At 40.0% G+C, this 14,572-nt stretch overlaps 1 protein-coding gene across 9 annotated transcripts in view; it reads right to left on the bottom strand.

The window, feature by feature from the left end:
- adgrl3.1 (adhesion G protein-coupled receptor L3.1) overlaps positions 1-14,572 on the bottom strand; it is a 385,181-nt gene that overhangs the window by 167,320 nt on the left and 203,289 nt on the right. For all 9 annotated transcript variants that reach the window (XM_088342694.1, XM_088342696.1, XM_088342697.1 and 6 more), the window contains exons 6-7: positions 8,995-9,009; positions 7,680-8,468 (exon numbers count right to left, since the gene is read on the bottom strand). In XM_088342694.1, the coding sequence (XP_088198820.1) occupies positions 7,680-8,468; positions 8,995-9,009 (804 nt within the window). The remainder of the gene's footprint in view (positions 1-7,679; positions 8,469-8,994; positions 9,010-14,572) is intronic.

The raw sequence follows: 14,572 nt of genomic DNA, 5'->3' as shown, positions 1-14,572 counted from the left end.
GGTTCACATAAAGTCAGCTAGCTTTTTAAGCAAGAAATTTGGAATTTTGTCAGGGCCGGCTGAAAATTTGCTGGGAAGTTTTATCAAGTATTTATGAATGAACTCCTTTGAAAGTTCCACAGAATTCAGAACAGCTGAAGTTCTGCTGGGAAAGTCGGGTGAAACACCATTGTCACGACCAAAAACACTGGCACACTGATCATTAAATATACGAACATTGTCAGCATTATCTGTAGCAACGGTACCGTCAGATGCCTTCAGGTTAGGAATAGATGCCCTAGAAATTAGTTTACGGTTGATGTATTAAAATAATTTACGAGTATTATTAGCCTCTAAAACTTTATTTTCCTCAGCCACCCTTTCCCGCCTGATGGCCCTCCGCAGTTCCCTTGAAGCATCTTGATAACTTTCCAAGTATGCCAACTGATCACGTTTATAAAGCTTGTGAATAAACTGCTTTCGCCTATGCAATTCAGCTATATCCCGGTTGACGTGAGGTGTAACAGCAACTGAGGGTACGTATACAGATATCAAAGTGTAAACAACAGATTTAAATATTGCCCACATTTCTTCAATATTCCCACAATTATCAAATAAGAGATACCAGTTGACACTAGACAGAAAGTATCTCATGCCATGTAGATCACAGTCTTTAAAATGTATGTAATTCTGAGCAGTGGTGTCTTTTTTAAGAGCCAGGTTAAGTTGGAAAGTAACAGAATCGTGATCACTGGTAGAGAAACTCGGCCCAACGTCAATGTTTTTAATCAGATATCTGTCAGTGGAAAACACAAGGTCTAATACGTTGGACCCCCTGGTTGGTTTATCGACATGCTGAAAGAAACCTGCATTTGAAACCAAGTTTTTGAACATTGAAGTTAGATTAGTATCAGAATTTTGAAGAAAACTGTGGTGAAGGTCAGGAAAGTTAAAATCACCCATAAGAAGAATTTGCAATTTAGTATCAAAAATAGAATTCAGATGTTCGAACATAGCGACGTTGGCCTGAAAAGAGCTCAGACCAGAGCGATATACAAGCACTATTCTCAGCTTCACCCCAGAAATAAGAATATCACAACTCAATAACTCAATTCTATCGAATTGATAATTAGCGACAGAAAACACAGTTATACCATGAGAAACCATGAGCAAAACTCCTCCATGTTGAGCGTTTTTACGGTCAGTTCTAATGGTATGATATTTCTCTATAGTTGGCCCTGATCGGTGATTTTACAGTTACAAAACTAGAAAAAAAATAGATGTACACAAAGAAATGTAGTTATGCTTTCTAATGAAAAATAAGTCAAGTGTTTACAAGAAATGCTTATGGTAGTTTATTTAAGCTAATTTAGTAAGCAACACTCTCTTTACTTCCCTACTTACTTTCTTACATACTTACTTTACTTACTTAAATTACTTATTTAGAATTCCTTTTTAGATCACTACTCAGATTACTTACTTAACGTGCAGTTGCCTCATCTGGGATATTTGTATGCCAAAAAGCACTGTGGGACATAGTTGAATTATACAAACTCTGGTCTACTAGCTCATAAAAGCCTCATGTGTCGTGGTTTATTTCCATTGGACATTTTACATTTATTTATTTTTTTTGCCCATACGACAAAAATACTGCAGATGTCCTGATCCATATATAGTGTACACTGTAGGCCCATGTTTTTGGCATGCAACGTATGAACACAACTTGTAAACAGATTTGGTGGACACAGTAATGAAACGTACTCTTGCAGATTGTTTTTTTGGCAACGTTGGTGAGTGACATGGATGAAATCATTATTTTATTCAATGTCAGAAAATGCAAAAACAACATATTGCTTTCTCTGATTGGAATACTTGCAAACACCATGTACACGGGGTTATTTTGTAAACGAGTCATTCCGATTGCTCCAGAAAATCCAATATTCCCGATTAGTGTATGTAGATATGGACCTGTATACAGCAGCAAAACCTGCTGTTTGATAATCTCAGCATATTCCAAGTATGTTTACTTCACATGGGTCTTAGAAAAAAAATATTTTTCTTTCAAACTTCTTTATTGTTTTGTATAAACGACAACAGTTACTCAACTTTTCAAAGTAATCACCTTTTTTTAATGAGTGAAAATGCAACGTGGGGGATGTTCTAATTAAGAACTATGTATGCACAGATGGTGATTTTCTTCTTGCCTTTTTATGGTGTTTTTCAGAATTTAATCATTGGCATGAGATTACTCACTGTGAGGTTCCCTTGTGTCTCTACAAAAAAGACATTGGCGATAAATTATACGACTCCTTTGGAAAATGCCAAGCCACAGTGCATGTTAAGGGGACCCAACCTCAGATTTTCTTTCTTTTTAATGTACTATAGCATGTTTTATGTTTCTCTTCTAGTCTCAACATTAAAATTCCATGAGTATTATGTTTGGGAAATATATATTAATTACTGAAAATGGTATCCCATTTGCTATGGGCTAAAAATAAAAAGAGAGAGAGAGAGAAAAAAAAGGAAAAAAGCGAGCTTTGATTGCATTGCAACAAAACAGATATTGTGAGATATTGTAAAAGTAATAATAATAGTTTTTTTTAATGTATCGACACATAACTTCTTCATTTTTTTCAATTTTCTTTAACGTAATGCCCCAATGTGTGACATTTGACCCCTATATGGCACTGTGTTGTCTGGTACGAGCAATGACCAGTAAGTAACAGCAGAGCTTGCGGCAGGCGCCCATCTAAAAAGGGATTCCCGGGTGTTAAAAGTACACAAATTTCTTGACCATTGCTTTTTTACATAAAAAAACATTGGTATGATTGTTCATGTATTTGTGCCTAGTATTCAAATTAACATTTGTTTTCTTTAAATCGGATGAAAGTTTTTGTACCACCAGAGGCAAACATTATACACTGTCCCTTTAAAGATGTGTATCTTATTTACAGTACTTTCTCCTGATGCAGCACTGAGCAAAATCGTATTCTCTAGCGGTTCAGGTAAATAAACAAACACAAATATATAGCTAATTTCCAGATGTAGGTGAATTGGAATTGTACCAACAAAAATGGTAAAAAAACGACATGATATAGTAAGAATTAAATAAAATAATAGCAATAGTTGCTAAGTGAAAATTTCTTGTTCATGAAGCAGATTTTTTTCTTTTATTATCTTGATGATTTTCACTGAACAAACCATGCACAAAAAACAGTTTACCACAGCTAGAAAATTAATGAATTTGTGTTCATATGTTAATACAATATATTGTTTGCCTTGCTGTTTTAACCCATTCAGTATTTAATTTTAATTATTTATCAATATGTACAAGGGATCCCAGTTCGAATCCCGGCTTGTCCGTGTTACATGTCGAAGTGTCCTTGGGTAAGACACTGAACCCCTAATACCCCCAATAAGCAGGTTAGCGTCTTACATGGCTGCAATACAAGGCCGCTATTGGGAAATGTGAAGCACACTGTAAAGCGCTTTGGAAGTCATTGACTTGAAAAGCGCTACATAAATGCAGATCATTTCAGATCATTTCACTTCTCAATGCAGATGTGGACAAACTATAACCAGCGGGCCTCATACTGTCCGTCAGACTATTTGTACGGCCCGGCAAACGAGAATGGTAAAATGTAATATTTACAAAAGATAAAATAAATAAAGTACTACCAATTAAAGGTTTTTGTGGTTTTGCCGTTACTAATAAAGTGGACATTTGTCATCACAGAACTTGATATTTTTCTATCATGTATTTCTTTCATGAAGGTAATTATCAAATCTCGAGAAAAAAAAAAACACTGTTGCATTTTCACTTTATTCCAATACATATTATCAAATCAAGTGCTTTAAAACTGGGACCTAATATATTATTTTGCTTTAACTCTGTCTGTTTCAAAACCCATTTGATAAAATAAATCTATTTTTAAACAAACTGTATAAATGAAATAGAACACACACGTACAGATATATGCATGTATGTTTTTTCATACATGCAAGTGAGAACAATAGGCAGTGTTCTCGTTTTCCCGCGTTCTGCGTCCAAGACGCATCATTTTTGCTGGGGACGCATAGTCTCAAATCAACGTGTGTCTCCAGGACGCAAATTTTTTGACACAAAATTGTCATTCTTACCCGATTACTTTTTTTTAACAAAGATTTACCGCACTCCAAACTTTTCGTCAGGCAGATCCGCCATTGTTGTTTTGGTCTCGCGGTTCGAGTTTTCGTCTGCACGCCGATCTCGGCAAACGAGATTTCGTTGCTTCGAGATTACATCATTGTTGTGGTGTTTGTCGTAGAGGGAAGGTTATTATCAACACAAAATTGGTAATTTCTTCTGTGTCAGTAATAAGTCGAAACATAATGCAGAAAGTGATAACAACGGCAATAATTCCGGCTTGAAAAAACTGCGGAGAAATTCCTCTGAAGATCGCGGAGGCAGGAAAACACGTGTGTCGAAATGAACGATTCGACGAAAGAAAATGAACAAAACAATACTCCTAGCAAGAAAAGGACTCTCAGTAGCCTAGATGGTAAGGCGCCCGCTTTGAGACTGGGAGGTCGGTGGTTCGCGCCCCGGCCGAGTCATTCCTAAGACTTAAAAAGTGGTCGGCGGCGCCCTCTGTTGGCTGCGGCTGCATCGGCTCGCTACAACGGGTCAGGTGCAATCGACATTTCGTTCTGTGTACATTGTTACACAGAATGACAATACAAGGAAATTATTATTATTATTATTATTGTATGCCAAAATTGACTAAATTGTATTCCTGGTTACGCTTTGAGGAGGATGATAATGGATTGGAGCTTGAGAAGGCATTCTGTGCAGGCAACTGTGGCGGGACAGCAAACCATGAAGAATATATGAACTGCAAAATCAGAAGTGATAACTTGCTTTGTATTACCAATTAACTGTGATGATTAAAACTGCATGAATATATAGATTAATATCTGAGCAATGTTATTTTGTATAATGTGCAATATTGTGAACTGAAGTGATAACTGCTTTGTATTACCAATTAACTGTGATGATTAAAACTGAATGAAAATATAGATTAATATAATGATTTCAGCAATATTATTTTGTATAATGTACAATATTGTTGTGAACTGAAAAATCTTGAAGTGATAAGTGATTTGTATTACCAATAAACTGTGTTGATTAAAACTGAATGAATATATGGATTCATATTATATATTTGTCGCCGATTTACAATTTTAACCTCGATTCCACTAAATTTTGGGGACCCATAGATCTCTGTTGGGACCCATTGATTTTTGAGCATGCGAGTCCCCGGGACCCATCACTTTTCAGAGGTAAAATGAACACTGAATAGGCTAGTTCTACAGAGTGTGTCAAATTCATACCCCCCCATCATCTTATCTGACCCGCAAAACAATGCTAAGAGAAGCACAAGAGAAAACTAAGCCACAATGACAATGATGTTTTAAATATGTCCATTTGATGTCGCCGAAACCAGGTGCCAAACTACCCACTGTAGATGTATTTTCTGGCTAGCATTTATCAACCAGAGAACATTAAGGAAACTATTCCAATCTGATTTTACTTAATATAAAAGTCACACACACGTAGGTCAAGCCAATACAAAAAATACTAAATTAAATCAATCATTTAAATTAAAAATAGCACTTGGGTGTCTTTGCAGAAGCTTAAAGAAGCTTTAGCTCCTTTCTAGATTTATATGAAATCTATGAGTCAGGAGTTCCTATATTTAGGTAAACATTTTAACAAAAAAGCGAAATGTAAAAAGCATTTAAATTGGTGTTTGTATGCTATATTTTTTAATTTCCAGTCTGCTTGGGGTTAAATTAACTACATTGTTGCTTATCTTTTCTTTTTTCTTTTCTTTTTTTACAAAATGTGCAATTGAAAAACACTACAAAAGATTAAATCTTAGTGAAGGAAAAAATGTTGATAAAAAAAAAAACATTAGTAATCATTTTATATTATATATTTATATTACAACCCTAAACCGTGCTTTAATTGTGAGCTTTAAAAAATACCCCCAGCCCTCCAGGTAAGTGACTTTTTTGTCCGGCCCCCGCGAGCATGTTTTTTGTACCAAGTGGCCCCAGAGCTCAAAAGGTTTTGACACCCCAGGTCTACGTTATATGTTTAAATAAAAACATATCTAATGAATCCATTATATTGTTCCTGCTTGCCCTCTGCCAATTTCTTTACCTTTTAAGGCCCATGACACAAACTGTTTGCCCATCCCTGATTTAGTGGCATCTGTCAAAAATTGGTTTGGTCTGAGGAGCCCCCGCTCACAACAATAGTTAACCAGGGATAACCTAACCTGGACAAATGGGTTCAGTTCATTTTAAGGTGGAAAGAACGGGAGAAAAACAGCCACACATGACAACAATTTGCTATCTCTACCCCTGATGTCAGGAAAAGTCAATGAGTGATAATGGATGATAACCATAGCTGTGCATTTTATGCATCCCAGAACGGCTCGCCTCCTAAAACAAGGATCCTACCGGCGACCCCAGGCCTGCAACAGTATGGAATTGGGGATAATGGATTTTGGCCGCACAAGTGCACTTCTTTTAACCAGGAGAAACTGCAAAAAAGAGCTGTCAGGCTCGACAAGAGTGCTCTGCTTGTTCCCGCTCACAGAAACATGGTAATGGGGATAACGGTCGCACAAGAACACTTCATTTTAAGTGAAATAAATGGTCAAAACAAATTCACCAGGCCCAACAAAAGTGTGCTACACTGTCCTCACTTGCAGCAATATGCAATGGAGGATAATGAATCGTGACCACAAGAGTGCAGTTAACTTTTTGTTGGAAAAAATTCGACAAAAGAACCACCTTAACTGACAAAAATATGTCCGTAGAGTCCGTCAGTAATATGCAACCTGGGATAATGGTTCACAGTGACATCATACAGAAACGTCATTGCTTCTCAATAGTCTGATGGCCCACCGGTGGGCCGAGCCATGTCCGGCAGTTTACCGGCCTGCGGTCTCTGTCACAAAATTAGAATGTGTGGCCCGCCAGTAGTGTTGACCTCAATATAAAATAATTTTGTACAAAAAAATAATAATAATTTCACCAGATGATGCCAAAACTTTCTGTGAGAATTTTAGCACCATTTCCAACATGGTTGCTGTAAGAAAAAAGGAAGGGGGCAGCCACTTCCAGAACAAGTGGAAATTGGGGAATTTTTTTCACCAAAACCGGAAACACCTGTATGATAATTTGCCAATTGAAGGATAGAATGTCAAGAGGCACAGCCAGAAAAAACACGCTGAATACAAAAAGCTAACTGGCAACGAACACTGTGAAAAGGTGAAGCTACTGGAAGCTGTCTTAACGGCACAGCAGCACCCTGCAAGTCAAATGAAAATTCTAGAAAGGCGACAAAAAAAGCGAAGAACAACAAGTTTGTGACGTTGATCACCAATCACTGCGACTCTTTCTTTTAGGGCGAATTTATCAAAGTTTTTTCAAAGAATGCCAGGCTGAACAGTCAGCTTTCACACATTATTAGCTTGCCAAATCGGTCCCACTTTCTGAAAAGTTTGGACAACCCTGGGTTAACATTTTACGGTTGGTGACACAAAATGGTTGCCCATTTTTGCCTTATTGGCATCTGTCCCAGCATAAATCTTAAGGCCCTGCTAGAAAGGATAAACGCAGCGGAGTTGGTTTTCTGAACTCACCGTTGTTGCCAAAGTCGAGCGAGTACTTGACCACGTGGTAGTTATTCCATACGTAGAGGAGATTGTCCCTGGGGTTGTAATCCACGGCGGCGATATACTGGTACGAGTTAGGGAAAGGGACGTTGATGTTGCTCTCCTTGCCTTTGTCCGTGTTGTACATATAATCAATTTTGTTTCCCGTCCCTTCGTTGTCGTCGTCTTCGTAGACACTCTTGACCACGTAGAGAACGCCGCAGATCATGAAAGCGTTTGAGGCCGATCGCTTATCGTAGCTTGTGTCCCAGGATCCCTCGATACGTAGCGTGTACGGGTTGAGCTGGCTCACCACCACCCTCCCGTTGTTCTGCTCGGTGGCGTATATAACCCAAAGCCCGTTCTCGTCTACTGCCAGGTCTATATCCGATTTTCCGCCCCAGCGGTAGGGCGAGGTGTCGTGGTAGTTCGCGTTAGCGATGATGGCCTCACCGCTTTTGATTCGGGTTCGAAGGTCAAACTTGACAATGTTGCGAGTGCGCTCTTTGTTGAAGAAGAGCGCCCCGTCGTACACCACGAAGCCGGTGCCGTCCACGCGGTGTGGGAGTTTGTAGGTGGTGGTGGGCCGACCTGCAATGAAGTCCTCTTTGGAGGAGTATTCGGTCAAGGTATCGGTACGGTATGGAGTCCAAGGCATGTAGTAGATCTTGTCCGAGGCTTGCAGGGGGTCTTTGCACCAGGCACCCGATTGGTGGTCCGACTCGAAAAGGTGCTCACTTTGGTACACCCCTCGCAGGATTCCGGGGCAGAGGAACACTAAAAGACAGGGGTCGTATATCTTTTTATGGCCAAATTCAAGCACTTTTTAAGGACTTTTAAAGACAGTTTTCTCACACTCTATATTTCTCTCTGGATAAAAAATGTCATTAAATACATATACAGATTTGCCAGATGCTTGCCAGTTTTCCGTTTCTCCTCAAGATTAGAATCCCAGATTGTGTGCGAGCGACTGGGAATATTAATTTAACTTTCATTGTGTATTCAAAGCAGCAGTGTCATTTTTATATCACACGTGAGGAACAAGAAATATTAAATGTCAAATCAATCCTCTCTTGGCTGACTCCTCATGAAAACGTGCTTGACCCTTGGAGGGTTTCGTTAAGTGACGTTCTAACCCGATAGCACCGAATAATAGGGGGAGTGTGTCTAATGAGAAGAAGCGCTGCTAGATTGACTGGACATGCTGAGATCAAGCTGTCTTAACACACTATAAAAAAATGAACGGACGAGCTTTGATTAGTTCTATTTTTTAAGAACATGAGGCATGTTTAAATGACCTTACCTTTTTGCTCGACTTCTGCCAGGGTCATCGCCGAGAGTTGAAGTTAGGAAGTGGGGAAAGTGAGAGGGACAGAAGACAAAAATTGATTAATGAGACATTAATAATGCTACTCTAGATAATACAATCTCCTATCTTATAATTGTGTTCATATTTCATCTTAACCTTGTAAGTTTGCAAGGAAGCTCATCAAGAGCGATGGCTAATATGATTACACCAAGGAGTCAGCTGTGCTACAACCTGGAAGTTAGCTAATAGCTCTGCTCGGCTCGTCCGTTACGCTATCACGTGTTTAAGATACAGTACCTCAAATGACTTCAGATACTCAGTGGAAAGTAAAGTGAAATATTACTCATGTTAATTATGTTGAAATTCTAGTTTATTTACTGTGAAAAGTTTCAGGGAGGTAATGAAGTTTTATAACATTTTTTTTTCACAAATACAGTGGAACCTCGCTAGTTCGCGATTCCACTTTTGTGGGTTCAGAGCTTCGCGGGTCTAAAAAATATACCTTAACTTCTCAATAAAAGCATTTATTGACTTGAGCAAGCGCGAGCTTATGTCAACTGAGGACACGGTGTGGACACTCTTATCGTCCAGGGGAGGGGAAGGCCCTGACACAATGCTTAGTCATGGTGAGTTACCGCTTCGGTCAACATAACCCCCGCCCCCCATTTAACTCCTTCCACCTCACTTATGTGGCGCTCACTTTATCGAGGAGGAAATCGGCAATGTGATGTAAGTATATTCTCTTCTGTCACATTTCATCTCAAGTTTGAGTTTTTTACACCAAAAGCGAGCGGTTGTTTCTACTACCTAAACACGGCAAATTGTGTGTGGTTTCATGTAATTGTTGTAAAAGCCCTTCGATGCCACTATGAAATGATCTGCATTTGTATAGCGCTTTTCAAGTCAATGACTTCCCAAAGCGCTTTACAATGTGCTTCACATTTCCCAATAGCGGCCGTGATCTGTGCAGCCATGTAAGGCGCTAACCTGCTTATTGGGGGTATTGGGGTTTCAGTGTCTTACCCAAGAAAACTTCGACATGTAACACGGACAAGCCGGGGATTCGAACTGGGATCCCTTAATCCTAAAACGATCGCTATACCTCCTGAGCTACTGCCGCCCCACTAGCTAAAGTATGTTGTTCTTGTCAGAAGGTAGCTCTTTCACTTTCATTAAAATGAACACAGACCATTTTTTTTTACTGTTGTTTCCCAAAACGCTTCACAAACACTCATCAAATATCACATTTTCACAGTTTTTATTTTCAATATGTAACCGGTAGTGTTAACAAGCGAAAAAAACTGCGATGGCTGTATGTGGTTGAGAGCGGTTAATACAATCATACTGAATGGTTCGTAGTGGTTTCCCCGCAGTCCTATTCCGTGTAAATTGATTATGTAAGACATGGCTACACTTGTGGGTCATGTTCTGGTACATTCAGTTCCAGTGTGAAGTTCTGGATGAGTCACCCAATAACTCCTTGCCATCATGCCAGCGATCACTTCGGTTTAATGGCGGGGGGATATACTGTATACCTGTATACGTTTTTTTAAGCATTTTTGAAGGGGCGCCGCTACTTGGCGGATTTTCAGTTTTCGCGGGATGTCTCCGTCCCCATTTACCGCGATAACCGAGGGATTTCTGTATTGTTCGTTTGTTTTTCATTATTAAAAAAATCGACAACAATTTTTAACCTTTTACAGCAAATGAATATTGGCTCCAAATATTGTTTGTAGACCTCTTAATATTTATGATCATTATCGCTGAAAAACCCTTATTATTCAACCCTTACTGTACACATCCTTTACCGGGACTTTTTCTGGCGCCGAAATAGCAAACGACCCGAGGACACAAACTCTTAATGTATGCTAATAACAACAGAGTCAAAGGGAAACCTGCAAATCCGATGCGATTACCGGGATTCAATTCCATGCGAGCGAGCGATATGGAAGCATTAAAACCGCTCGGCGGGCCAGTTAATGCACCGCCAACGTCACCCAACCGACCCGGTTGTGCGATTGTGCAGATGTGTGGGACGGCCTTGATTGCGGCGCTTTGCTAGCGAAAGCAATTCCGGCTCTATTATATTGAAAGCGTTCCCCTCAGAGCTCGGTCGGGCTGAGGGCGATTGGCGTCGCCCCCTCGCAGCCTTTAAAACACACCAATTCCATTCCAACATCCGTCCCTGGGGGGGATGAAGGCTTGTGAACATAGCGGAAAGCTAATCCTGCGTGCCGTTTGCCTTTGTGTCTTGCCAGACAGTTAGCTACCTGGCGAGTGGAAATGCTCCCCGGGGAGCAGAAGGAGGGGGCATGTAGGTATATCATTTGTACGGACATTGCACTTCTTGTTTTTAAAAATATTTTTTCATACCTCATTGTTGCAACACATCTGCATCAAGTTACGGTATTTTGGGGAATTTAAAGTATACCTAAAAAACCCAAATTGGCCAGAAATTCGAAAGTGCGCCTTATATACAGCAGAATACGGTGAATAAGATTGGAAATGCATTCAGTATTTATAGATGTGTGTTACTACACAAGAATAATTTATCAGTAATCGATCGATAAAATACTTATAAAATACTTCCGAATAGCGATACAATGTAGGCATAAAAGACTGCCATAATGACAAAACTATAAAGTATACTTCTGCATTACCTTCTAACTTTTATTGAGCAAAACATGAAAGTTCACGCAGGGCATGCACTACCACATGAATAGAATAATGAGTCAGCCAAAATGACAAGAACATGAAAAATGTAGGTGGAACACTAACTACCTTCAACTGGACAAAACATGAAAGGCAACACTTGAATAGAGCAAAAAGAGTGGAAAGGCAAGACCATGAAATACAAGGGTGAAATACTAACTAGCTTTAACTGAAAACACATAAGAGAAAGAGGACATCTACTTACACATGGATAGAAAAAAGAGTGTCAATGACCCATCCATCCATCCATTCATTATATGCACCGATTATCCTCAGTAGGGTGGCTGGGGTGCTGGAGCCCATCCCAGCTATCTTGAGGCAGTGGGCAGGGGACACCCTGAATTGGTTGCCAGCCAGTCGCAGGGCACACAGAGACAGTCAACTCACTCACTCATTCACACCTAGGTACAATTTGGACCGGCCAATTAACCGGACATTTTTCGGAATGTGGGAGCAAAGTGGAGTGCCCGGAGGAAACCCAAGCAAGCATGGGGAGAACATGCAAACTCCACACAGGAAAGTTCGATCTCATGACCTCAGAAGTCTGCCGCACACGCGCTAACCACTGTGCTGTCGTGCTGCCCTAGTGTCAACCACACTTTAAAATAATTTTGGAACACTAACTGAACAAAACAATGATGGACAAATATGTAGAATATGCACTTATGTGTGGATAGAACAAAAAAAGTGCCAACATGGCAATACCATAAAATATTGTTCTTCAACAACTATTAGCTCTAACTAGACAAAGCAATAAATACTGAAGACGCATGATATGATATCATAGATAGATAGAATAAAGTGAGTGCCAACCTGACAAAACGACACTTCTACATCAAGTGGCCTTATTTCCAGGATATAAAGCGCCCCTAAAGAACCCATATTTTAAAGCGCGCTTCATAGACCACTGCGCCTTATAGCCCCTTGCGCCTTACAGCCCAGTGCACCTAACGTCCTGCAGAATACGGTTGATAAGATTAGAAATGCATACAGTATCTATAGGTGTGAAACTACATGGGGTTAATTTAAGATGATTAATCAATCGATGAAGGCCTAAAGGCAATATATTGGATGCAACAAGATTCTAACCCTCAATGAATCAATCAATCCTACACTTTACCATTAGAGCTATAGTGGTAGAAGAGGGCATACAAAAAAAGCATTATCAAATCAAATGTATTTGTAAAGCACTTTTCAGGCAATAAATTGCCACTAATGCTTGTGGTTTTGGAAAAGGCATTTGACTGTTTCCCTCGGGGAGCCCTATTGGGCATGCTCCGGGAGGTATGGGGTACCGCACAATCTTATTAGGTGCTAGTAAGTTGGATATGTTGGATATGAAATGCACAAAGGCTGAAGACCAGCCCTGGCAAGGAAGGGGTTTGGTTTGCAAGCCTCAGCATTGCATATTTGCCTTTTTAAGATGATGTGGTGGTGTTGGCTTCTCAAGCCGTGATCTTCAGCTATCACTGGAGCGATTAGCAGCCGAGTGTGAAGTGGCCGGGATAAAGCTCAGCATCCCCAAGTCCGAGACCATGGTTCTTAGACGGAAAAGGGTGGAATGCTTTTCCCCAAGTGAAGGAGTTCAAGTATCTCAGGGTCTTATTCAAGAGTGAGGGACGGATTCAAAGGGAGATCAACAGATGGAATGGTGCAGCGTCTGCTTTCGGAACCTGTACTGTTCCGTCGTGGTGAAGACGAAGCTGAGCCAAAAGACCAAGCTCTCAAATTACCGGTCGATCTAGTTCCTAGCCTTATCTATGGTCATGACGTGTGGATCATGAGCCAAAGAACAATATCCTGGATACAAGTGGCTAAAATATATTTCCTCCGCAGGGTGGCTGGGCTCTCCCTTAGAGAAAGGGTATAAAGATCGGTCATCCGGGAATGAGTCAGTCTAGACCAACTTCTCCTGTGCATTTTGAGGAGCGATTTGAGGGGGCCCAGGCATTCAAAAAGGGTGCCTCCTGTACGCCTCCCTCGGGAGGTGTTCCCGGCATGTGCCACTTGCAGGAGGCCCTGGGGACGGCCCAGGACACACTGGAGAGACTACGTCTCTAGGCTGGCCTGGGAACGCCTCGACATCCTGTTGTGTGAGCTGGAGGAAGTGGCTGGGGATAGGCAGGTCTGGGCTTCCCTGCTGAGGCTGCTGCCTCCTCGAACCAACCCCAGATAAGCAGAAGAAAATGGATGGATGAAGGTTGCCACTCAGAGTGCTGTATAAAAACGTTCAGTGTACAACAAGACAATAAAATCCCCATTTAACAGCTCTAGAGCATATCTCATTATCACACTAGTTTTAATCACGGTGCGAGAGAGACTGATTTGTAAATGTATTCCGGTAGGTTAAACAGTCTCTCATTTTCTTCACCTGTGTGTCAACTTTGAGAATGACAGAAACAAAGACTTTCAACAAAATACGCTATTTTACGTGGTAAAACTTATTAAACCAATAATTCATTGGTGCACAGGTGTAACCGTGGAGAGAATGTTTAACCTATCTGCATGCACAAGGCAAATCAGTGTTTCTGACACTACCAAAAACACAATAATATTTACCGTAAAAAATATTATTTTTTTATCATTACACAAAAGCAAGGACACATTAAATGTTGTCATATTTAGAAATCAATTACTATTGAAATAACTGTCAAATAAACCTTTGATGGGACAATTAAGATAATGAACAAACACAAATTAATTTCTTTTTGTGTGTGTTGGTATCTAATTTTACTCATTTTATGTATTATTTTGGGGGAATTTTGATAAGGATTTTTCTCAAAAAATGTATTATGTAATCATTTGTTGCCAATTGGCCATTTGATGACTATATCCTTCAATAGCAATATATTTTTTTCTT

Source organism: Urocampus carinirostris, chromosome 8, assembly GCF_059441175.1.
Source record: "Urocampus carinirostris isolate Australia breed hairy pipefish chromosome 8, RoL_Ucar_1.0, whole genome shotgun sequence".
NCBI lineage: Eukaryota > Metazoa > Chordata > Actinopteri > Syngnathiformes > Syngnathidae > Urocampus > Urocampus carinirostris.
Note: the sequence above shows the minus strand (reverse complement) of the source record. Positions and strands in the feature narration are given on the sequence as shown.